The sequence below is a fragment of the Lemur catta genome, chromosome 2 (genome assembly GCF_020740605.2).
Source record: "Lemur catta isolate mLemCat1 chromosome 2, mLemCat1.pri, whole genome shotgun sequence".
Classification (NCBI taxonomy): Eukaryota; Metazoa; Chordata; class Mammalia; order Primates; family Lemuridae; genus Lemur; species Lemur catta.
The window spans coordinates 116,162,176-116,187,368 of NC_059129.1; the positions used below are offsets into that span (position 1 = coordinate 116,162,176).

The 25,193-nt window shown below is 33.8% G+C and overlaps 1 protein-coding gene across 1 annotated transcript; it reads right to left on the bottom strand.

The window, feature by feature from the left end:
- Positions 1–4,749: 4,749 nt before the first annotated feature.
- Positions 4,750–22,629, bottom strand: LOC123632136 (protein LEG1 homolog). The gene is given in 7 exon segments (XM_045542244.1): positions 4,750–4,757; positions 4,816–5,054; positions 15,823–15,923; positions 16,868–17,052; positions 18,585–18,671; positions 22,330–22,503; positions 22,506–22,629. Coding segments are annotated over 7 exon segments (918 nt in total).
- Between the last annotated feature and the right edge of the window lie 2,564 nt (positions 22,630–25,193).

A 25,193-nucleotide genomic window follows, 5' to 3' on the forward strand; every position in this document is an offset into this window, starting at 1 on the left:
TCAGAAATTCATCATGTGTTTATGACACTGCAACTACTAATGTGCGATTTTCTTATATCTATCCTTGAATATATACAAAGCAGAGATAATCTTATGAATGGTGTGATAGCAGAAGTAATGGCCCCCTAAAGGTACCCATGTCTGAATACTCAGAACAAATGAATATATTAATTTACATGGCAAAAGGGACTTTGCAGATGTGATTAAGTTAATATATAGTGGGAGATTATCCTGGATAATCTGGGTTGGCCAATTATAATAGTGATGGTTATTATTAGTGAAAAGTGGAGGCAGAATAGTCAGAATTAGAGAAAAATCTAAAGATGTTACACTATTGGGTTTGAAGATGAAGGAAGGGGTCATGAGCCAAAGAATATGCATGGCCTCTGGAAGCCGAAAAATGCATGAGAATTGATTCTTCTCTGGAGCTTGCAGAAGGAATGTGGCCCTGTCAATTCTTGATTTTCATCCAGTGAACCCATTTCAGACTTGTGACCACGAGACTGCAGTATAATAAAGGTGTGTTATTGTAAGCCTCCAACTGGGTAGTAAGTTGTTACTGCAGCAAAAGGAAACCAATACAAATGGTTAAAAGTTATTAACAAATGGAAAATGGTTTCTATGAATGGTGAAGTTGCTGGAATTCATTATGGGTATGTTTCATGGTTTCGGATTCCTGGAGTTGAATGCTATAGCTGTAGTAATAATTGATTTTTGATCCAACAGAGTTATCTTATTGGTGTCTTGGCTGCTCATTACCTTCTAACTATTGATCCAGTCACTTTTTATCATCAAAATCATGTGGACTCCTCAATAATCTTAATGTTTTCAATAAGTATATTAAAGTACAAGAAAATTTACTAAGTTACTTAGGTTTAACCAGCTGACACCCACTGGAAAATAGCAGACATTAGATGCAAACTCAAGTCTTTCTGACCTTGAAGTTCATGTTATTTTATCATGCTATCTACCCTTTGCCTCAATTTATCCATTTTATTTTTCCAAATAGTTTGTTAGTGGATATATTTTGCCTATAGATAGGGATCTATGCAATCTGTATAATAAATAAGCTTCATAAAAGCTGTTGAAGAAAAGTCACCAAGAAGACAAACAAGAGGGAGAGCTACCTTCTTGCCAGTGCAGGTTTCTTCTTAAAAAAAAAGAAATTTTGCCTTCTGTGACCCTGAAGTACTCCATAAAAACTATGCACCAAAAAAAGGGATATTCATAGCATAATTTTTGGAACTTTGAGATAATTGACAACCTCTCAAAATACTGATAAATCAAGCGGTACCTTGTAAACTAACTGTTCATTTTGAAGTGTTTTAGAAATCCAGACTAATCTTCCAAATGTTTATTTAAAATCTGCCTTTTAGGCTGGGCCCGGTGGCTCACGCCTGTAATCCTAGCACTCTGGGAAGCCAAGGCGGGTGGATCGCTCGAGGTCAGGAGTTCGCGACCAGCCTGAGCAAGAGTGAGACCCCCGTCTCTACTAAAAATAGAAATAAATTATATGGCCAACTAAAAATATATATACAAAAAATTAGCCGGGCATGGTGGTGCATGTCTGTAGTCCCAGCTACTCGGGAGGCTGAGGCAGTAGGATCGCTTAAGCCCAGGAGTTTGAGGTTGCTGTGAGCTAGGCTGATGCCATGGCACTCACTCTAGCCCGGGCAACAGAGCGAGACTCTGTCTCAAAAAAAAAAAAAAAAAATCTGCCTTTTGACTCTTGGCCATAAAAATCTATTCCTCCAAATTTTATGAAATTAATTTAGGCAGAATAACATCCAAGAGTCCAATAAAATTTTGGCTTTTATGAATTTATTAGCACTTGTCAGTTATTCAATTGAATCTACATTGGATAGTAAACATTTTAGTCATTTTTGTTAACTAAAAATGATTAATTAGGCAAACTAACAGCAACATTGATTCAAAATTTAAAATGTAGGCACAGATAATGAAAAAATTATACAAACACAATTTTGAGTACAGTTCTTCAAGAAATTACCTTTGTGGATTTTTATTTCATTATAGATTTCCAGAAGCATTTAATTTAAAAAGTGGAGGATAAATTCCAAAATTGCTAGAAAAAGTTTTCTTGCAATTTTTAACTGCATTAACATTTTCCACACAATGAAAGACAGTGTTCCTAGAAAAACGGTGAAGATATTTAAAAATTATAGGTTAAGCTTTTATTTTGATCCTAAATGATGACATTATTTAAAACAAAATTCAATTAAATTAGTATTAAACACAGGTTCATATAAATTCTTTACTAAAACATACGTTTTGCTATTTTAAATTATGTTATCCCTTCTTTTTCAAATTTGTAAGATACATAAGTAATTAAAGAGTAAAGGATGATAAATACAGTGATAAAGAAATTAAGACCTATAAAAAGTGAAGTATCATTGCTTTCATATCAGACTCTTACAAATTAAAAAGTGTGCTAATACTCATTTTTGGCTGTCTATGCAGAAACATAAACCTTAATAAGAGTTTGTGTTGTTTTATTTTGGTTTGGCGAGAAGATCATCTATAACATACTCTTTAATTATCATTTGGCAATATTGGATCCATAAATTTATTTTTAGTATTTTATCTGTTATTATTCTGACAAGTTAAGCTAATAAAAGTACACATTGAATGCCACTTTTGCATTGCTTAAACATTAAAAGAATATAAATTCACTCAATAGAAAGCTAGCATTAATATTACTTAATGAGAATGATGTGTGTCAGTATTTGCTGACTTACTAACATACCAAAGACACATGGTTAATGAAATATATATAGCACAGACAAGTGCTATACATATAATCTCTTTTATGCAAACAACGAAGTTTTTAATCAAATAATTTATTCATTTATTTTTATTCATTAGGGCATACAAGTTTCGTTGTAGGAGTGAGCCCAAAACCTTAAAGAAAATATCAGTCAAGAATCAAGGTATGGAGGTTAGAAAGAGATATTGGAAAGAGTAGGTTTTATTTGCATTTAATAATTTTCTGTAGCTATTAAATTTGTAGTAATAACATATATAGAATATTTATTTAAAATAAGTAAAATTATAGCCATAATAATTAAATGTTATTAAAATACAGAGAAAAAATATTTAGTAATGGTGTGGATTTTAAATACAAGAAATGTGTCAGGATCAGTTAATGTGTAAGAAGGAAAGAGGACAGTTAAGCCTGAGCCTATACTAACAGTCGGCCAGGGCAGCTGTACTAGATAAGTGGTCTGTTTTGCAGACTAAGCTTTCCCTTGTAATCAGTGTTTTCAGCACTGTTTCTGAATTCTGAGCATCAGTAAAAGCATGAAATCACTGGAGGTGGTGATGATGCCAGGTAGCTAGTTTAACGACATTCCAGTTTGTCCTTTTATTTCTTTTTATTGTTTCCTACAGAGTCAATTAAAAAGTCACTAACAAATCCAAAGCTAATTTTAGTAAAACTGGAGTTTACAAAAATCTGGAAATTTGTTACATACAATTCTAACCATCCATTCAATCCTTCACTTTTTATATACCAGGAAATTAGAGTTTGTTTATATCCTCTGGTCCTAGAATGTACTGCCTATATCTGACAATGTGGCAAAAACGGCTGGCAGAACACTGGATTTTGTGATTCTCCTATCAGTGAGGCTCCAATAAAATCACCTTTCCCAAGTTGCACCATCCCCCATTTACTGGGGCTGTGTGACTACTCTTGCCAATGGTACATGAGATAAAGTTAACGTTTGCTACTTCTGGTCCTAGACCTTTAAAAGAGCTCCCTTCTTTCAGCTCTCTAACACTTTTTACTTTGCAGGAGGCTGCAGTGGTGAAGCTGTCAAGATTGGTGGAGCCACAGATGGAAGGATTCTAGGTCCCTGAATTACCATGGAGGAAAGTTTCCTGTCAATTGATTAAACATCCTCAATCATCCTGTGAGCCAGAAATAGAATCTTATTGAGTAATGCTATTAAAATTTGAAGATTTATTAAAACAGCAAGTATTACCTTGAGTAATACGTACAATTTTTAAATTTAATATATAATTTATTCATTTTTATGTTGATATCTTATCTCTAAATTTTGTATTAGGGAATAGAAATTACACACACACACACACACACACACACACACACACACCCCGCACAAGGCATGTTTTCCCTCAATAGAAAGAAGAAGGGTAAATGGTATCTGGGGAGTGACATGATACAGTAATTTTAAAATTTACTATTATGCGCTTTCCTTTGTGTTTTCTACTGATAGTAAACCTAGGATTTGGAAATTTTGGAAAAATATACCTCCCTCAAGACCAGACCTTTTGGGGTCACATTTTTTTCTTTATGTCTGTAATTAGTAGAACCGGTGAGGATAAAGGTCATATAACACAATTTATTTTGTTGTTCTGTTAGTCATGGCAAGTGTCATTGTTATGTTATTATGTTTTTCATTTAAAAGAAAGGATAAAGTAAGATTAAAATTTAAAAACCTATATAAAAAGGAAATAGGGATTCCTGTTATCTCCTTGTTAAACTAACATGCCTTTATGTTGATCTGCTGTTTTTGTGCAAGAACCCTGTGGAAGAAGACATGCCAAATGAGGAAGGGGTCATAATATGTGCCCATTAAGTGAAACCTATGATAAATCCACAAGGATTATTGTTCAAACTTTTAAACAGATACCTATAGGAAGTTAACATTTCCTTCTTTAGATAGTCTGTTGTGATGATCTATAATTCTGAGTCTAATGCTGTAATATTTAATCACCTATGAAATCAACACAACATAGAGAATTTATCAAAAATAATGTCTCTGTGTCTCTTACCTGTATACTTATGCACTTTGTGTAGGACATTGAGAGCAAGCAGGACTATGTTCTGAAAGTTAGTAAAGTCACTGATGAAGTGAGCTGTGTCCCCATTAACAAGTATTCGTGGTGGCATGCCCTTCTGAAATTCATAAACTCTAATCAAAGTTGTAGGAAAGAGTGGTGGAGCTAAATAATCCACAAATAAAGCCCAGCTTCTTTGAAAATCTGCTTCGTGTTTAGAATAATATTTTAACCTAATAGACAAATGAGGAAAAAACATGCATTAAAATCAGTCTACTCAGAATTTTGCCAACTAAATTTTCATTCCAAAGCTCCCTTGGTCTACTTTTTAGAATACAGATTGTATAAACTTAGTTTGGATTTTAGCCCCTAGATTTGAAAATGTGAAGAGACATTATTAGAATTTTAAATATGGAAATTACCATCCCAGAAAATATGTATTTTTTAGTTGAACATTTTGCTCATTTCATCGGGCATGCTATATTTGCATACATATGAAATATGATTGTCTCATAATTTTAAAATGTAAAAATTACAATGGAGGTGAGGCAAAATTTCTGCTGAATTTTGACATCTCTTGAAGAACACATGATTTTCATGTCAGATGACCACTGAAAAATGAAATAAATTAAAGAATTTTTCCTGTTTTTTAGGTAGTTTTGTTTTTCTGAAATATGCTAGAAAGCAAATTTTTCTTGTCTTATTGAGACAGAAATTTTATTTTTGTAGTGAATACTTTTACATCCATACAATCTTTACCACCTTTTTCAGTTACTCTTCTGAACATATGAACAACTTTCTGTTTTGTAGCATGTGTGTTCTCTCCAAAAAAATTTACACTCTACATCTCGCTCATTGTGCCCTATGTCCTTCAGGATTTATTATGAAAGTTACATGGTTTGTTAAATCTTCCCTGGTATTAATAAATAACCAGTAGTGGGATTGCTGGATCAAATGGTAATTCCACTTTCAGTTCTTTGAGGTATCTCCATACTACTTTCCATAGCGGTTGGACTAGTTTCCAATCTCACCAGCAGTGTATGAGTGTTTCTATCTCTCCACATCCATGCTAACATTTGTTTTGGGACTTTTTGATAAAAGCCATTCTCACTGGAGAAAAGTGTTATCTCATTGTGGTTTTGATTTGCATTTCTCTGATGATTAGAGATGTTGAACATTTTTTCACATGATTTTTGGCCATTAGTTTATCTTCTTTTGAAAGGTTTCTGTTCATGTCCTTTGCCCACTTTCTACTCTACGTAATACAGACAAGGGGGCCTACATGTTATGGATTCATAAAGCAATTAGAACATATCCCTTTATCAACACTGAAAGAAACAAACCTGTACATATGTGGTCCACATGGAGCTAGGGGAGTATATATAAAGGATGAAATAACTAACCCAGCACTGTATTACAGAAAAACTGGTTAGAACTCTATCCTCTTATCAAAACATCATAACCAATTCTGAAGTTTGAAAGAAAGTATATACATTTTGAGGAACTGTCAAACTCTTTTCCAAAGTGGATGCATGGTTCCCCCTTCCCACCAGCAATATACAGGTATGAGGGTTCCGAATACTCCACATCCTCCTCAACACTTATTACTGTCTTTTAAATTTTAGCCATTTTAGTCAGTGTAAAGTGGTAGCTTATTGTGGATTTGATTGACAGTTCCTTAATGATTAATGATTTAAAATATCTCTTTGCATACTTATTGGTCATTTGTATATCACCTTTGGAGAAATATCTATTCCAATATCCTTTCCATGTTTAAAAATTGAGTTGTTTGTTTTTTTATTATGGAGTTGTAAGAGTTTAAAAATACATTATGAACACAAGTCCCTTATCAGATATATGATTTGCAAATATTTTCTTCCAACCTGTGTACTCTTTTCCTTTCTCTATGGTATCATTTATAGCAGCAAAACTTTTTAATTTTTAAGAAGTTCATTTTATCTATTTAAATGCCACATCTTAGGAAAAAAATACCTAACTGTAAGTCAAAAGAGTTCATTCTATAAGTTTGTAGTTTTAGCTCTTACATTTGGATCTATGATGCATTTTAAGTTAAATTTGTTGTGTTGTAGGAGACAAACTTCATTCATTTGCATATGGATTTTCAGTTTTCCCAGCACCATTTATGGAAGAATATTCTTACCCATTGAATTATCTTGCTCCCTTGTTAAAAATCAAGTGACCATGTATATAAGGGTTTATTTATTCTGGACTCTTAATTCTATTCCATTGATCTATATATCTGTTATTATGCCAGTGCTACACTATCTTGATTACTATAGTTTATTAGTAAGAGGTTAATAGGGATTGTATTGAACCTGTAGATTAATTTAGGGCATGATTCCAACTTAATAATATTAAGTCTTCCAATTCATGAACATGGGAGGTCTTTCCCCTTATATGAATCATTAATTTTTTCAACAATATCTTGTATATTTTCAGCATAAGCAAATTTTATATTTATTTTTTAAAATTTATTCCTATATATTTTTTCTTTTTTGATACTGTTGCAAATGCACCTGTTTTCTTAGTTTTATTTTAAATTTTTTTACTGCAGTTATAGAAATATAACTGATTTCTATATGTTGCTCTTGTATCCTACCAGGTTGATGAACTCATTTATTAACTCTAATAGTTTTTTTGTGGATTTCTTGGAGAAATAGAGAAAGTATGGTCCATTTTTAGTGTTTTTTTTTTAAATCATGAAATGGTGTTGGATTTTGTCAAATGCTTTTACTGTGTCTATTTGGTGATCAAGTGGTTTTTGTCCTTTATTCTCTTAATATGGTGTATAATATTGATTGATTATCAGATGCTAAACCAACTTGCATTCCCAGAATAAATCTTACTTGGTTATGGTTTATAATTCTTTTTATATGTGGTTTGATGCTGTTGCTAGAATTGTGTTAGGATTTGTGTATCTATATTCATAAGAAATATAGGTCTGTGGTTTTTTTCTTGTGATGCCTTTGTCTTATTTTGATAATGTATGTGGTATAGTATTATCATTTTGCTATTTGTTCTTGTGTCTTATGTCTTTTTTCACATTTTCCTTTGCCACTGCCTTCTTTTATGGTAAATGGATATTTTCTAGTGTAACTTTTAATTCCCTGTGGTTTCTCTTACTACAGATATTTTTTGTTTTCATTGTTGTTACTCTTAACAGATGAGATTACAACTACCAGCTTAACTTGAAACAATGTATTTCAGATTGATACTAATTTATTTCAATAGCTAACATATACTTTGCTGCAATTTACGAAAATTCCTACTCCTTTGTGCTATTATTGTCATGCTAATTATATCTTTATACATTATAAACCGATCACAACAATTTTAGAATTGTTGCTTGATGTGGTTTTATTTCAAATGAAATAGAGAACAAGTCACACAAAAATGTACATGTACACTGTCCTTTATATTTACCTATGTAATTCATTTACTAGAACTGTTTATTTCATAATATGGATTTGAGTTACCATCTGGTGACCTTTTGTTTCAGCTTGAAGGACACCTTTTATTATTTCTTAAAAGGCACACCTACTAACAATGAATTCTCTCAGTATTTACTCATCTGGAAATGTCTTAATTCCTCCTTCATTTTTAAAGGATAGTTTTGCAGGACATGTAAGTCTTGGTAGACAGTCTTTTCTTACAGCACTTCAAATACGCCTTCTGGCCTTCATGGTTTCTGATAAGAAATCAACTCTTAATTTTATTGAGGCTCCCTTATTTATGAGGGGTTATTTTTTTCTTGGTGTGTTTCTTTGTATTTGGACAATTTGACTACAATTTGTCTAAACATGGCTTTTCTTTTCTTTTTTTTTTTTTTTTTGAGACAGAGTCTCGCTTTGTTGCCTGGGCTAGAGTGAGTGCCGTGGCGTCAGCCTAGCTCACAGCAACCTCAAACTCCTGGGCTCAAGCGATCCTCCTGCCTCAGCCTCCCGAGTAGCTGGGACTACAGGCATGCGCCACCATGCCTGGCTAATTTTTTCTATATATATTTTTAGTTGTCCAGATAATTTATTTCTATTTTTAGTAGAGACGGGGTCTCGCTCAGGCTGGTCTCGAACTCCTGACCTTGAGCAATCCACCCGCCTCGGCCTCCCAGAGTGCTAGGATTATAGGCGTGAGCCACCGTGCCCGGCTAAACATGGTTTTTCTTGAATTTATCTTACTTAAAATTCATTGAGCTTCTTAGATATATGGATTACTGTTTCTAAATCAAGTTTGGGATGTTTCTGGCTATTGTTTTTTCAAATATTCTTTCTGCTTCTTTTTCTCTACCTCTCCTGGGAATACCATTATGTATATTTCATATATTTGATGATGTGTTATTGGTCTATGAAGTTCTGTTCATTTTTCTTCATTCTTTTTTTTTATTTCTCAGACTGGATAATATCAATTTGTCTATATTCAATTTACTGATTTTTTTTCTTTTGCTAGCTTAAATCTGGTTTTGAATACTCACATTGAATTATTTATTTTGGTTATTGTACTTTTCAACTCCACAATTTCTATTTTTTTTTTCTTTTTCTATAAATTCTATTTATTTATTGATATTCTCTACCTGGTAAGATGTTGTTATCAGGTGTCATACTTTCCTTACTTTAGACACGGTTTCTTTTCTTTCTTTCTTTTTTATTTTATTATTTTATTTTACTAGTTTTTTTATTTATGGATATTACAGGGTACAAATGTTTAGGTTATATATATTGTCTTTGCCCCACCCGAGTCAGAGCTTCAAGAGTGTCCATTCCCCAGACAGTGTGCACCGCACCCATTATGTGTGAATATACCCATCTCCTCCTTCTCCTTCCCACCTGCCTGACACCTGATGAAGGTTACTACTGTATGTGCACATAGTCAGTTAATACCAATTTGATGGTGAGTACATGAGGTGCTTGTTTTTCCATTCTTGTGATACTCCACTTAGTAGAATGCGCTCCAGCTCTATCCAGGATAATACAAAAGGTGTAAGATCACCATTGTTTTTTGCGGTTGAGTAGAACTCCATGATATACATATACGACATTTTATTAATCCACTCATGTATTGATGAGCACTTGGGTTTCTTTTATTTCTTTAAAAAAAATGTTAGAGACAGAATCTCACTATGTTTCTCAGGCTGGCCTCAGACTCCCGGACTTAAGCAATCCTCTTGCCTCTGCGTCCCAGGTAGCTGGGCATATAGGTGTGAACCATTGCATTTGGCTATCTCTTTAAACATGTTCAAATACCTAATTTTAAATTTTTTCCTAGTAAGTCTACCATACAGGCCTGCTCAGGAACCATTTCAATTGACTGTGTGTATGTGTGCATGTGTTCAATACTTTCCCAATTCTTTGCAGGTTTCTTACTTTTATTTTTTTCCAACAATGAACTTTTCAGAAAATATAAAGTAGCAACTCTGAAAATTAGATACCCACCCCCCCAACCAGGGTTTCTTGCTTCTTGGTTCATTTGTCATTGTTTGTTTGTTTAGTGACTTTCCTGGACTACTTTTGCATATTCAGTCTGTATTCTCTGTAGTGAGTCACCACTGAAGTCCTGCTCAGTAAGCTTAGTGATCATCTAACAATTGGTAAAAGATTTCCTTAAATTCTCTGAAATAATGCCTTTTGCCCTTTGTTAAGGAGCAGTGTGTGTGTATGTTGGGGCATACCTTCAATGCTAAGGCCTTTTTCAACTCTGCCTTAGCTTTTACTTTTTACTTGTTCAAGGCCCCAAGGTGGGGCCCTCTCAGTTCTTGTCTGGGTATGTTCATAGTCCTGTTTATGTTAGTGGTCTTCTAGATCCCCAGGAACATTTTAGAGTTTTCCAGAGTCCTTTTTGAACATCTTATTACCCAGATTGTCGTTTTAAGCTTTTGACCTAGCTTTTATTTTTCCCAACTGCTATAGCAGTCCCAGACAGCTGAGATGTTAACCAATTGATGCTGAGTGTTTTTCACTAATTCCCTGGGTATAAGGTTTTTTCCACAGAATGAGTAGTTTACATAACTGTAATACCCTGAAAATCAAATTTTTCCAGGGAGCTGTAAGGCAGGTCAAATAGTGCAATGTTCTAGGGATGGGGCTTTTTGAGGAGCTCCAAACCAAAGATGCCCATTTGGTGGCTGCACACCTGCTGTTTTTCACAGCTACAGTAGTTGCAAGGCTGCTGGTTTTCAAGGCTACTACAAAGCTAGGGATAGTGGGAGAGAATAAGCAACGTTAAAATACCACAGTCCCTGTTGTTCTTACCTATGTTCATCATTTTTTAATAAATATTTTTCAGATTGTTGCAAGCCATTGGTTAATCTGAATAATTCTGAAAATATTTATTTTGATCATTTTTTTCAGTGTTGTTGCTTTTATGAAAGAAATGAATTTAGGGAAATCCCCACTCTGCTATTATGAAAGTACAACCTAGATTATTTCTTTTTAATAGATGAAGAAATAGAGATATGTAGAGAAAATTACCTAATTTTCTACAATTAATAATATGCAGATCTCGGATTTAAGAGTAGATGTTCTGGTTCCAGAGTCATATACTTAACTACTACTCTATATTTCCTCTTATAGAAGCCACTTTATATTGATTCCTTACTATATGGCAGTTGTTGTGTTACAAATGTTACATGTATTACTCAAAAAATCCTACATACAGGTTCCATTATTCCTATTTTACAGGTGGAAAACTAATTAGAGATTTCTCGTGTACAATACAGTCGGGAGTCAGTACTTAGATTTAATTGACTCTAAAGAAAATGATCTTAAACTCTACAAAATTATTTTATATCAAAGAATGATTAATATATTAACAAATTTCAATACAATACCTTCTAAATATATAAATCACAAAACTCATCATCAGGATTTTGAAATTTTTATAGTATTAACATGCAAAATACCTACCTTCTATTAAGGGACAACTTTGGAAGGATCCTCCTTGTCAGGACAACTATTAAATACTAAGGTAAGTTTTAGGTAGACAACAATTTCTAGCATTTTAAAGAAAACTAATAGTAGATTAATTCATAAGCTTGTCTATATTACAAAAATATTATTGCCCAATAATAAATTTTAGATTATATTCTTAAGTATAAAATGACAGAAGATCTTTTGTATAAAGATGGGCATTTGAATACATGCATCTCCTTTTGCTCCCTCACCAAAACAGAAGCAATAAAACTGTAAGTATGTTTAGGGAAGCAAGTACAACAACATTTCGGAAATTGGAAATCAAATAGATGAGTGGCAAAGGATTTAGCAAACCCAAGAAGTCTGAATCCTAAACCAGCAATGGGGAAAGCTAACGCCATATATTCTGTTGAATTCTCCAAACAATTGTGAGTGTCTGATAGCAGGCACCTCTGGAAATTGAGTTGAAGGGTGAATTGCTGAAGAGGGAAGCGTTATTTGAAAGGCTGTTAAAGAAACAGGCAGATTCAAACACTCCCACTGAGCCACAATGATGGGTTAATTATATAGACGGCAAAGTGGAGGGTTTCTGAACTGCAGTAAACTGAGCATAAATGAAGGCAACAATACACCAAACTGAAAACAGAGATCTTAAGTGAACATATGCATACTAGATACTCAGTTCCCCAATATTCTTCTCCCACTAGACTCTTAAAACACTGTAAGCCAGGCCTTCCCTCTTAAAGCAGAAAATGGAAAAGTTTTGGTCAATTGATCTAGTCCAAGAAGACCAGCATAAACTTAATGAAATCAGAGTTGTCTAAATTGTCCAGGCACATGTTCTACAGTTCAGCAGTGAGCAAGCATTAATCCTGCCCGTGAAGTTTCAAACCGGCTTCTTACTGCCCCTATTTTAAATATGTACATAGCCAAAGAATACAAGGTACCTGAGAATGGTACTTTGACTAAGAGATACCACAAATAAGAGATACCACACAAAGCAAAGAAATGAAAAAGCAACTTAGAAAATACTGCAGAATAAACTGTAATTAATATTCTAACATTCACAGAGCGATAAGAAAAAGCATTGTGAAGAAAAAGCATAAGATACTATAAAATCTATATTGAACTTAAACAATGCTTTGAAATCATAGAAATAGCGTAGTATTAGGAGAAAAACTTGAGGAAATTTGATAGGAAGTTGCAAAAGATAAAAATGGAAAATAAGAGAGAAAATACTATGAAAATTAGAACTATTGTGTAGGAGATTCAACATAGAAATAACGGGACTTCCAATAGTAGAATAGAGAAAATAGAATTTTGGATAGACTGCATTCCACAAAATGAATGAAAAATAACACACTAAGTCACAACTGCTTGAAATTTTAGAAGCTTTGTGAAAAAAGTGTCTTATAGTATTCCAGAAAGACAATAAGTTATACTCAAAGGATCAATATTCATAATAATTCAGACTTATTAGCAGTTAGAAGTTAATGAAACAGTTTCTAAATCTGAAATAACATGATTTTAAGTCTATGAATCTATACTCAGCCAAATTATCCATCAAGTGTTATGGTATAATAAAGGTTTTTGAAATATTCCAAGACTCAAATTTTACCGGTCGTCAATCTGTCTTTTCCACTTAAAAATGGGAAATACCAAAATAAGAAAGTAAATCAAGGAAAAAGATGATATAAGATGAAGGAAATTAGGCATGAAGAGATTTGTTTCCTTACCTGATTAAATCTATGGCTCATTTCAACTCATGTTCTAAAACTCCTTAAGGAACAAAATCTATCTTTGTATTTATGTTTATATCTAACTCATTGTCTAATACATTGCTTTGCACATTATAGTATTCAATAATACTATTAATTGCTTAAAGCATCTTTAAAGAGGGAAGAAGAGCTGGTGGTTGATATTAATATCTGAACCCCAGCTTGCAGGACATATAGTCTTATAAACACAAGAGCTGTGAGAGTAAATGCCTGGTCTTTGGAATCAGTCAACTCAACTCTTTATGTCTTCTTCCTGCCGCTGACTATTTACGTAACGTTAGAAGAGTTATCATTATATATAAAAGTGTATTATTGTAAGAATTGAGTAAAAGATGATAGGAAAATTCATAGTCCAGGCTTACAGCTCTGGCACTTACACATCTATTTAAGGGGAAAAAAATTTTTTTAAATAGGTAGAGGTTGACATCTATGTCGATGGTCATATAAGAAAGGTAGAAGTTCAGGAAATAAAGTAAATGTGTGAGTATAAAAAAATTACTGTACTTCTGTGTTTATATATGTTTGTACTAAGAACAGCAAAAGAGACTTTTTTCTGAGGAAAAAGATAGGCACATACACATTTAAATTTATTCATGAAACAGTTCATATGGTTGTCATTTTATATGTATTTATAAATTTGTTCTATTACAACTTAATTAAATCTTTCCAAAGTAGTCTCATTCAATAGTTAGGAATAAATGCAATGAGTGTGAAAAGCTAAGTAAGTAAGTGATGAAAATTGTATCTATAAACAAAAATTATCTATATCATCTTTGAACTTTAACCCCTTGAAATACAGCCATGCCTTCGAAAATAGAAAAAAAGCTCTTTAATGCCTTGGAAAAGACAATTGCCCCGAAGACATTGTAACAAGTGGCTGCCAAACCATTTTTAGATCTCTTCAATTAACAAAACTTGCCTCAGTGAACAAGTTTTTGCAAGCCTTTCATTAGTGACATTTCTTCATATCTGACATTAGCCAATCGGAAATTGACTCCCTCCAATAAACATGTACCTGAGTATCTCAGAGTCTCACCTGAGTAAACACCTAATACTGGTGATTCAATCCATGTACATGCATGAATAAGCTCTGTACTTCCAAAATCTTCTATAAGATTAACAGGCTACAATGCTCACAGACTGTTCCTCATCAGCATGACTCACCCCTCTTTTAGGAAGCAATAAATTCACTGTTGACTTTTTATTTTAGATAACTTAAACAGTCTTATTCTAGAAAAACTACTATTTTTTAGAATAGTTTAGTTTTGCATGTGACTGGGAAAATCCACATTAATATAAAAAAATAGTATTTTACAAACCATTTCCTGTGATTATAATTACTTGCTCTCAGCTCCAATCTTGATGTTGAGAATCCCCTTTATACCAACGGACTTTTATAATGGCTACAATTCTAATTCATCTCACAGACATGCTAAGTGGATGAACTCTTCCATTGTACAATATAAACATCAGGCCTTGAAGCAATACTAATAGATAAAATATGCAAAGCAGTGTTACTCTCCTGACTGATTTGTTCATCTAAATTGGATATGGGGTCTGTGGGAAAGATAACAGCACATGGTTAAGAGGAAATCCTCAAATTTGTATGCCTGTGTTTATATATGTTTTAAAAACTAGTCACCCTTCCTTCCTTCTTTCCTTTCTTCCTTCCCTTGTCTTCTCTCCCTCCCTTCCTCCCTTCCTTTCTTCCTTCCTTCCTTCCTCTCTGTCTCTCTGCAACCCCATGTCACCCTGGGTGGCAGATACCCCCCCCATAGAGTGTTTTTCACTTCCATATCAAGTTACACTGCCTCATTCAATCTCATGTACTATAAAATGGGGAGAAGTTTGACATTATTTTAGCTATTTGGCATAATAAAAGATGGTTCTTAGATATTTCCTTTCAAATATGCATTAACCAAGCTATATTCTCTGATCAAAATGATGCAGAAATCCTGTACTACTTGTCATTACATCCTTTTGGTTTATAGGTACTAGCTTGAGCTAAAAGATCCTTTAAAAAAAACCTTTCCTTGTACTTATAGTTAAACTTTCTTTTATTGTCTTTTATTTTGCAATGCTTTGTGGCACAATTCTATTTTTCTTCATATTTTTCTTATAAAATACTTTTTGAACTTTATCCAGCAAAACATTTTTTGTCACTTTTCTTTTCATAATACTCTCTGATGGTTGACATAGTGGTAAATGGGTAAATTGAAAAAGACTTGAATGAAAGAGATAGCATAACATGGAAAGACTGTTGTCATATTAAAACAAAATAACTTAGGATCTCTTCTTACCTACTGTGAAATTTTTTAGGAACAGCCTTCAGGGATGAAACATGGGCAGCCCATAAGTATTTCAACAGGTCATCAAAACTACTAGAAGGTGACTTTACATGCTATCCAAGAAGGAAAATGTTGTTAATGTTCAGGCCATTATTACAATCTCTCTTCCTGAAAATCACTTGTATTTATAAATATAACTTCAACATTCTAAATGAAAGGAGAACATTGTTTCTAAGTGAAAGTATGAAAGATTTAATTCTTAATACTTCCTGAAGAGCTTAATATTAGTTATATTAATTACTAGTAATGCCGAATGTATTTGAAAGGAATAAACTAAGGTTTTTTTTGTTGTTTTTTTAAATGTTCAAAATTTTATATTGTTCAAAAACAGACCTTCAGTATTTTAATTGTTTGTTTTTCTCCTGCTATGCAATGAACTTTCCATAAAGTCTTAAGAGTCAGAAATGGGAGTCAGGGAAGAGTGGGAAAAGTAGTAGGATTTGATCTAATATACACAATAGAATGACCAAGTTCTCTAAAGGGAAACTTTATCTTTGGTCACTTACTCTTTCACCCATGACACTTTAGTTTGAATATCAATATTTGATTCTAATTGTCAAATGATCATTTCAATCAACTCATGTGTGTTTATCAAGCAAGTTGAAATAAGCTGATCAAATTTATTATAATCTATTCTATAATTGTATTTCTATATAGGTTATTGATCAGTTGATCTGCAATTATGATTAACTAGAACACTTTATGCACCCTTAAGCCACAATTTCTCTGTGCTCACGTTTGTGTATAATTTGTGTGGTGTGAGAAGAGTGTATAGGGCCGTCTCAACACTGTATTGGGAATAAGGGTGCTAATGAGATAGATGTTATGTGGAAATCTATTCATATTAATATTCATAAAAATCATCATAAAATTTTTCATATTAGGAATTATTAATTAGGAAAATATTATTCAATGCATTAAAAATCCTACATGAAATACTATTCAAAAATTATCTGGCTACCTTCAAAGATTATTAATTAAAATATTAAAGAAAAACCTGGTAAAATTCATTCCACATTTTCATTGCTTCTGGAAAGGATGAATGACAGCTAGAAACATTATAACAAAAATTCATTTGATCCTTGGATGGTGGCAGAAGGACGACATTGTCTGATAAAATCCCCATTATGCCAGAGTCAACTGCAGCAAGAAAGGGCATTGCAGAAAGATAATAATTAAGGTCTGTATAAACAAAAAGTTATTAATGTTATTAACATATAAAAGAGTTAGCTTTTTAAAGTAAAGAAATCTATCATAAAAGTAAAACGCACAGATCTAGAAATATGTGGTAAAACTTAAGCAGTCATTCTGGGTACCTTGGGAATTTTACCAGAAATTTCCCTAAGGATCATAAAGAATTTGAATATGCTTCTCTATGTACACAAAGGAATATTATTTAGCCATAAAAAAGAAGGAAATTTTGTCATTTGCAGAAACATCTATAGATCTGGAGGACATTATTTTAAGTGAAATAAACCAGTCACAGAAAGACAAATATTTCATTTTCACACTCATATATGGGACCTATAAAAAAATTGATCTCAAGGAAGTAGTGAATAGAATAGTGGCTACTAGAGATTGGTAAGGGTGGTGGGAAGGGGTGATTTCTGTTTAATAGAAGGAGGAAGTTCTGATGCTCAGTGGTACAATGGGGCAACTATAGTTGACAATAGTTTATTGTATTTCAGAATAGCTAGAAGTTTTCAAATGCTCCCAACATAAAGCAATGATGACTGTTTCAGGTAAATCATATCCCAGTTACCCTGATTTGGTAATTTTATGTTGTGTGCTTGTATCAAGATGTAACATGTACTCCATGAATATGTACAATTATTATGTATCAATAAAAAAATTTTAAAAAACTCTACTCTCATGAAGAAAAATAAATTTATGTTGTAGATATATTATTTTAGATCATTGATAACAATTACAGTGAAATTTAAATGCTAATTAAATTCTAAAGCATAAGTAAAAAAAAATAGTAACTTTGTAGAATGCTATATTTTTCTTTTATCAGACATTTTTATTCTAAATTTGAAAATTTGGTATACCTTTAAAATATTCTAATATGTATATGTAGAATTTTTTCTTGTGAACAAAGTTTTATTTTATAGCATGATATAAATTTCTACTTCTATCTTAAGTATTTAACACATTGACTACCACACTAGAAAAAAAATTTTTTTCCCCAGGGTCATGGTGTTTTATTAAAGCAAAACAATCCTTTCTAATTTGTTATTTTTTTATTGTTTTCAGTGTGTGAATCCACATTTTTGGAATGCAATCCACATTTTGGAACACAATCCACATTTTTGGAATTAAATTGTCAATATTAATTGTAACAATAAGAACATCAACAAGTAAGATTTTCAGGAACCAACTGCAGGATTTTGCTTCATGCTGCCCTGGCTCAAGACTAGCCTGACTTAAATACAACTCACATGGCAGTCAATGCGTTAAAGCAAGTTTTAAGGTTATTAGTTTCTTCCAATTAATATTTTCATAATTGGATACACTGATTAGTAAATTTTTGAAGTATCTATTTATAAACTCATTTCAAAACATTCAGGTTTTAAGTTCAGAAAATTTAGGTCACACAGATTTCCTTCTGTAAAAGCAGTGATTCTGGTTTTGGTTTTTATAATTGGAATTCTAGGTTGAATCGATGCTTTGTGGAAAGCTCATTGATTTAAGGTTTATTACATTGAACTCACCAGCCCACCAACTGTCCACAGAGATGCACAGGTGATCCCCTGAGTCATGGCCACAGTCTGTCCTTTGGGTGGGATCAGCCAATCTGCCTAGTAGAGAGAAGATGCAGAGTTGTATTTATTAGGCCCACTTATAACCTGCATGCGCAAAAACTTAACTAGATACACTTTTTTTTTTTGCAAGAATGCCCCAAATTCTTATTCTCTGAAAAAGCTGTCATCCTTCCCATCACTTTCTTTTTTCATGACTTTTTGCTTCCCTTTTCCCTTTTCTTTAACATTCCTGCTCTCTACTCTGTCTCCTAGGGCTTAATTTGTTTAACCTCTATGGCTCTTGTCTCTTCTACTTACTCACTCCTCCACACTTTACTAACATATTAGGAGTCAATATTCATGTATGTGAAACAAGACCTAGATTTTATCTGCCTAAAATCAAATCCCTAACAATTGCTTACCCACTGTTTGGCCCTGGATGTATACCTTCTGTAAGCCTCAATTTTCTAATCTATATACAAGGAATACTAAAAATAATTACCCCTAGAGGACTGGTGAATGTTAAATGAAGATGAACATGCAAAGTGCTCAGCACAGAGAACACTTAATAAATATTAGCCATTATTCTGTTTTATCTCTTCTTTTTAAAATTCTCCCTTATCTACTACTTTCAAAAGTTCCCTTTCTGGTTCATTCCATGTTTAACTGTTACCTGTAATAACTTCCACGTATACTCCCTGCACATCCCTTCAGCGATCTTCTGATTCAATGCCCATCTCTCTCCGCCTTTCAACCATTTCCGTACCTGGCTTATTCTCTCAACTCTTGTTAATCTCCTCTCTTCCCTAGCTCTCCCCAGTGTTTTGACTCTTTCTTTGCCCCTTCAGCCTTTGTCTTATCCAGTATCAATTTCTGCCCTGAATTTATCTTACTTTCCAATTATATTATTATATTTCCCAGGTATGTTACGTATCCCCCATGCTCCCAACGTTTCCCTCTCTCTCTTTTTCTCTGACACATGTCATACTAATTCCAAAGTCTTTCCTTTAGTTCATTCTATTTTTTTCTTTATTAGTTACTTTTATTTTAATCCACCACTTTCTCTTCTTTTTCAAGATTTACTTTAAATCTTATTCTATTTCCGGATTTTTCCAGCTCACAACACTCTCACTTTTATCCAGTAACTTATGCTTTGGCCTTTTATTCTTCCTGGTTTTTTTTTTTTTTTCATTTCTAACTTTCCTTCCTGATCATGTTATAAGCCCTTTGAGGGAAGGCATGATATTCACCTTAAGTTGTTGAACACCTGCTACAGTTGTTCCTTTTTCTCATCCATTTTTTTCTTTGGTGGTACTTCCTTACCCTGCCTCAGATTAATATTCTCTTCCTCATTTCAACATTTTCCAATTAAAATTTCTGCTAAGCGATAAAAGGGAATGAACTACTGACAGATAGAATGGGATGGGTGACTCTCAAAATAATCATGACAACTGAAATAAACCAGACCAAAATGAGTACACAGCTGTTTGTATGAAAATTCAGGGTAATGCCATCCAAAGTGCAGTGATAGAAAGCAGATCATGGTTGCCTGTGAAGTTAAGAAGTAGGGTGGAGTGGGCGGCAGAGCAGTGTGAGGGGGGACAGGAACAAGGGGGAGAGTGAGGGAGAGTAGGTAGAGGGGGTAGCATAGTTCCTGTAGATGAGAATATAAAGGGGAAAAGAAAAATTTTAGAATAATACGTGTGGTCATTATTTGTGGTGATGAGTTCAGGGCTATAGACATAATCAAAACTTATCAAATAATATATTTTAAAATGTACAGTTTGTTATAGCTTTATTATACATTAATAAAGCTTTTAAAAATCTGCTAAGCAAGCAAGAAGCAAATATTTAAGTTACTTAGGTGTTGTGCAAGCAGTAGGTCCTTGTTGCTAAACTAAACCATATTGCCTAAGGGCCTAATCAAAACCCTTCAGTCTGACTTTGAAAACATCTCTGAAACTGGCTCTAACTGATTTTTTCAAATTTATCACCCACTAATCTCTTTCACATTCTAATTCTCCTGTCAGTCTGGTAGTCATGCTCCCAGTACAACCTGCTGCCATTGCCATCTTTGTAAACATTATTCTAGTAATACCTCCAGCAAGCTCTTTGGTTTCCCTTCTTGCCTACCACCATCTCAGCCCATAGTTACCACTCTCTTTCCTGAGATACTTTTGTACTTAAGGTCCTTATCCTGTCTTTGAGTTTTAACATACTGTTGAAGACACTTTCAAACAAAAGCCCAGAAGGACGGTGGGAGCAGAATAAAAATTAAACATGTTGACTTTGGTGTCCCGTAGATAAAATGTCACATCTTCTCCTTGGGTCCTCAAGATTCAGTTTTTTTTGTGGACTATTTTCATAATTTTTAATTCTGTTTTGACTTCCTTTGTTTATGCCATAAAGTTCAATGCAATTAAACATTAAGTAAAACAAACCAATCACTTAAAATAAAACCAAGCCAATTTATTGTGTTGTTGAATGAAAATAAAATTTTGAAAGTTGTCTAATCTAACATTCTACTTTCCCGTTTGCTTACTATTGGATCCAGGGTAAAAAATTCTCCTAGGACTGGGTGTGGAGTTGTTAGGGAGAATTGTTTATTGTTTACAGTGGACCTTATGTTTGGTCTCCTCCTGAACCACACCTCAGAAGTTCAGATACTCCTTTTCTCCAGGCCAAGGATAGGCTACAAGAGTTATACTGAGTGTCGGGAGATCCCCTGGACAAGGCCAGAGGTAATGCCAGCTCAGGGTGTCATCACACGTCAGACCCTGCAGGATCACCTCCCCTGTCTTTTCCACAACAGCACCCATTTTCTCATTGATTCCTTTCCTCTAATACTGTTTTCTGGGAGATGACAGTGAAGGTCCCTTTTTTCTTCAATGCCCTTGTTAGCCAGAACAAGATAGCTTTGGATTTACGATGGATTTGTTCCCAAAACAAATCTCCACTCTTTTTTCCTAAAGGTAGACACTATTTTTAAGAAGAGAACATTTAAAAATAAACCTACAGAGCTTTGTTTTCCTCCCTCTTGTGTCACTCCAATCTATGTCATTACTTAATCACATTTAGAACTATAGATAATGTAGACTAATCATATAGCCGTGTATATTTAATGTATATCACCTAAACTGTTTTGTTCCTGGACATAGTTACCAGTGGTTAGAACTGAGCTTAGTACCTAGTATTATTTCAATTAATAATTGTTGATATTGAAGAGACTAGGTCTAATATTCTGCACATCAGTGAATGTAGTAATTGCTACCCACTTGTGATTATTTACATTTAAATGAATTGAAATTAAATAAAATTAAGAATTCAGTTCTGCAGATGCATTAACCATTTCAAGTGCTCAATAGCCATGTATAAGAACATGTGAGCACAGTATGATTCCTGCTCCCATACTGGACATTGAAAATATAGAAAATGTTTCTCATTACACACAATTCTATTTGACAGTGCTCATGGAAAACCTGGGCACACAAGGGGATTCCATAAATGCTTGATAAAGAAGGATTAGGAAAGAATGTGGGGAAAAATAGAAGAGGAGTGGGAAAAACAATAGGTGGAAAGGAGTAGAAATGGGAAAGAGACAGGGAGAAATAATCAGTTTTCCAAAAGGTAGTGTTATATATACAAGGTACTACTTCCTAATTAATTTATGATTAAATCAAAGGGTCATTGTAACAAAAAAGTGAGTCATTCTTACCTGTATGATACTGCCATCCATGATGTACAGGCAATCCCCACAAAATATTTTGTTCATTTTCTGGAGCAAATTTTTCAAAATATCTGGCTGTCTGATTCAGTAGGATTTTATACATCCCCATTCTCTCAATGTAATTCCAGGGGTTAATGATATACTTTCCATTTTCTACCCTTAGTCACTGAACTGAGCAGGGCTCTCTCTCCACAGAAGGGGATACTCATCTGAGATATTTGATGCTCCTCCTAAAAAAGGAAAAACACAACCAACTATTACACAGGCCCAGGAAGGATTGAAAGTCATCGTGCATAAACTGGAGATTGAGATTACGACAGGGCTTTTATTGGGAAATGGAGGATGAAGTCTTATTACGTTTTGCAGCTTTGCCAATCAACACTTTTAATTCCTGTCCCAGAAATGATAGGGTGGCGATAAGAATGCCTTACCAAAGACGATGAAGTGCCTCCTTTGTTAATTATGTCCCACATAAATACTTTTGTTGTGTACCAGTCCCCAGAATTTTTAGTAAGTCTTGCATTCTTTCTAAATATATTTCTGTCTCTGTCTTCTTTCTCTCATATTAACTAGACAAATAAATTATATGTTCTTACCACGGTACTTACAGTTTAAAGAAAGATGACTGTTGATCCAAATTAATCTCTAATTGGTGGGATTTTATGAACAAAATGACAAAATAAATGATTTTACATAGAATTTGAAAGACATTTTGGTGATATTTGGGATTTCACCAGGTCTTTTTAAACTTTCAGTTTGTATGCAAGCTCAGACTTGTATGTCAGACTTGTCAACCCAAATTCCACATTAGCATAGTCTGAGTTTGTATGTAAATCATTTACTAGGGGTTATAAAGTGAAAGAAAAGGAAACGAGGAAAAACTAAAACAAGTAGAGATAACTGGCTTGCCTCCACTATGAATATGGAAACTCAGTGCTGTCATGGGATTCATGAGGAACATTACAAAAGGCATCTCAGAACCACTGGACTCAAGGGATGGAAATGAGAAGCATGGCCATCTGCTCTCATCATCCATTCATTGATCAAAGGCGGCCCAAAGGGCAGAAACTGTCCTGTAATTCTGGTTGGACAGGCCTGAGCACCAGGTGGATTCTTGCAGGTATTGCAGGTAGCAACAGAGATAAAAGTCCAGGACAGTAGGGAAGAGGTATAAACAGTGACTGAAATTAAGCTGTCAAGTGGCCCCCTCACAATGCAAGTCAAAGCCTGTGTGAAACTGGTCATAAGAACAGTGGCTACAGTCCACAGGGAAGACAAGAGGATTGAGGAGTGATGCATAAGTGATGACTGATTCAGAAACTCTGCACTATAAATTATCAGCCCTTTGAGAATATGCAGGCCCAGTCCTTCCCTGTATTAATGTGCTACATGTTTAGTCTAATCACAGTGACTTACTAGAAAATTCTCTGCCCAAGCCTCAGATTTCATTCAACAGATATTTATAGAGCAGTGACCTCATTCCTGGTGCCACATCAACACCGGCCTACAATGATAAACAAGGTAGGAAAGGTATTGTTTTTGAGATATTGAACAAAATATTACTTAAAAATGTAAATTCTAATGAAAGAAAGTAATTTGACATTTGATAGATGAATTTTACCTTCAGTTTGACTTCGTATAATTTATATTTTATTATTGCATATGGGAGAACTCAACATACAAGCAATGCTAGAAGACTGTAAAGAAGGAAGAACTGTCACAATGTTAGATAACCCTAGCAAGTGGGGTAGGGAGGCTTATGTGTAATTTATTACATCAGAAAAAAATTTTTTTCAATTATAACATTTTTACTAATATTATCTTAGTCTTTTAGACAATATTGACATTACCGATCCTCAGAAATCAGGATGGTCTTTTGAATAAATTTTTATCTCATGAATCTACATGCAATAGAAAGTCTAATTTTTCACTTCCTCTGGAAGAGGGACATTGGTTCATTCTTTTATTCATTCTTTGACTAACTATCCATTTTATGAGCACCAACTAGGTGCAATATGTTATGGCAAATGAAAAATTTTAAAAGAATCAGATGATATTCTCAGAAAAAAATTCTTAAGAGAATTATAAGGAAAGAGTTACAGAAGTTCAGAAAAGCAAATGGTATCTGTAGGTTTGAGATGGCAGGGGGGTCATTAGATAAGGGAAAATTTTACAGAGAAAAGGGCATGTAAGTTGGAACTCATCTTTATTTACACTCATAGCTTCTCTTCCTACATAACTTGTTTAACCCTGAAAACAGGTCTTCCAGAAGCAGCTAGAAATAGATTGAGGTAAGAGGAATGAAGGGATAGGCACATAGGAGGAAGAGCTCATTTGTATGCACTTGGTTGAAGTTCAGGCATGAGTTGTAGCTGGGTAAGCTACTGGTATAAATTCCTGTTCTTCCACATGTCTTCCATGGCCCAGCAAATTAGCACATTGCTTCACATATAATAGACCTTAATTCAGTGTATTTGATTGCATTTGCCATTAGCAAATGAGAATGTATTCTGAATATATTTTGACTATGTCAGGGAAAGCAAATAAAAAGAACCCAGAACCTCTTAATTTTTAGTGCTAAATTAATTGTTCTGTATGGAATGGCTACATTCAGACTTTTTAAAATTACCCTTTATGTTCATTAGTTCTCCTTGTTATATACCAGTTTCACAATTCTTAAAATGAAACTTGATTTCCTTGGCACTTGTATTGGATAAAGACATTGGCCCCAGAAAGATCGCCTACCAATTTTTAACCACTTCTAATTTACTTAGAATTTTAATGTTATCTGGCATTAAATTAGTTGAACACCTGTGTGATGACCAATATTTTTTCTTGATTAACTATCAATA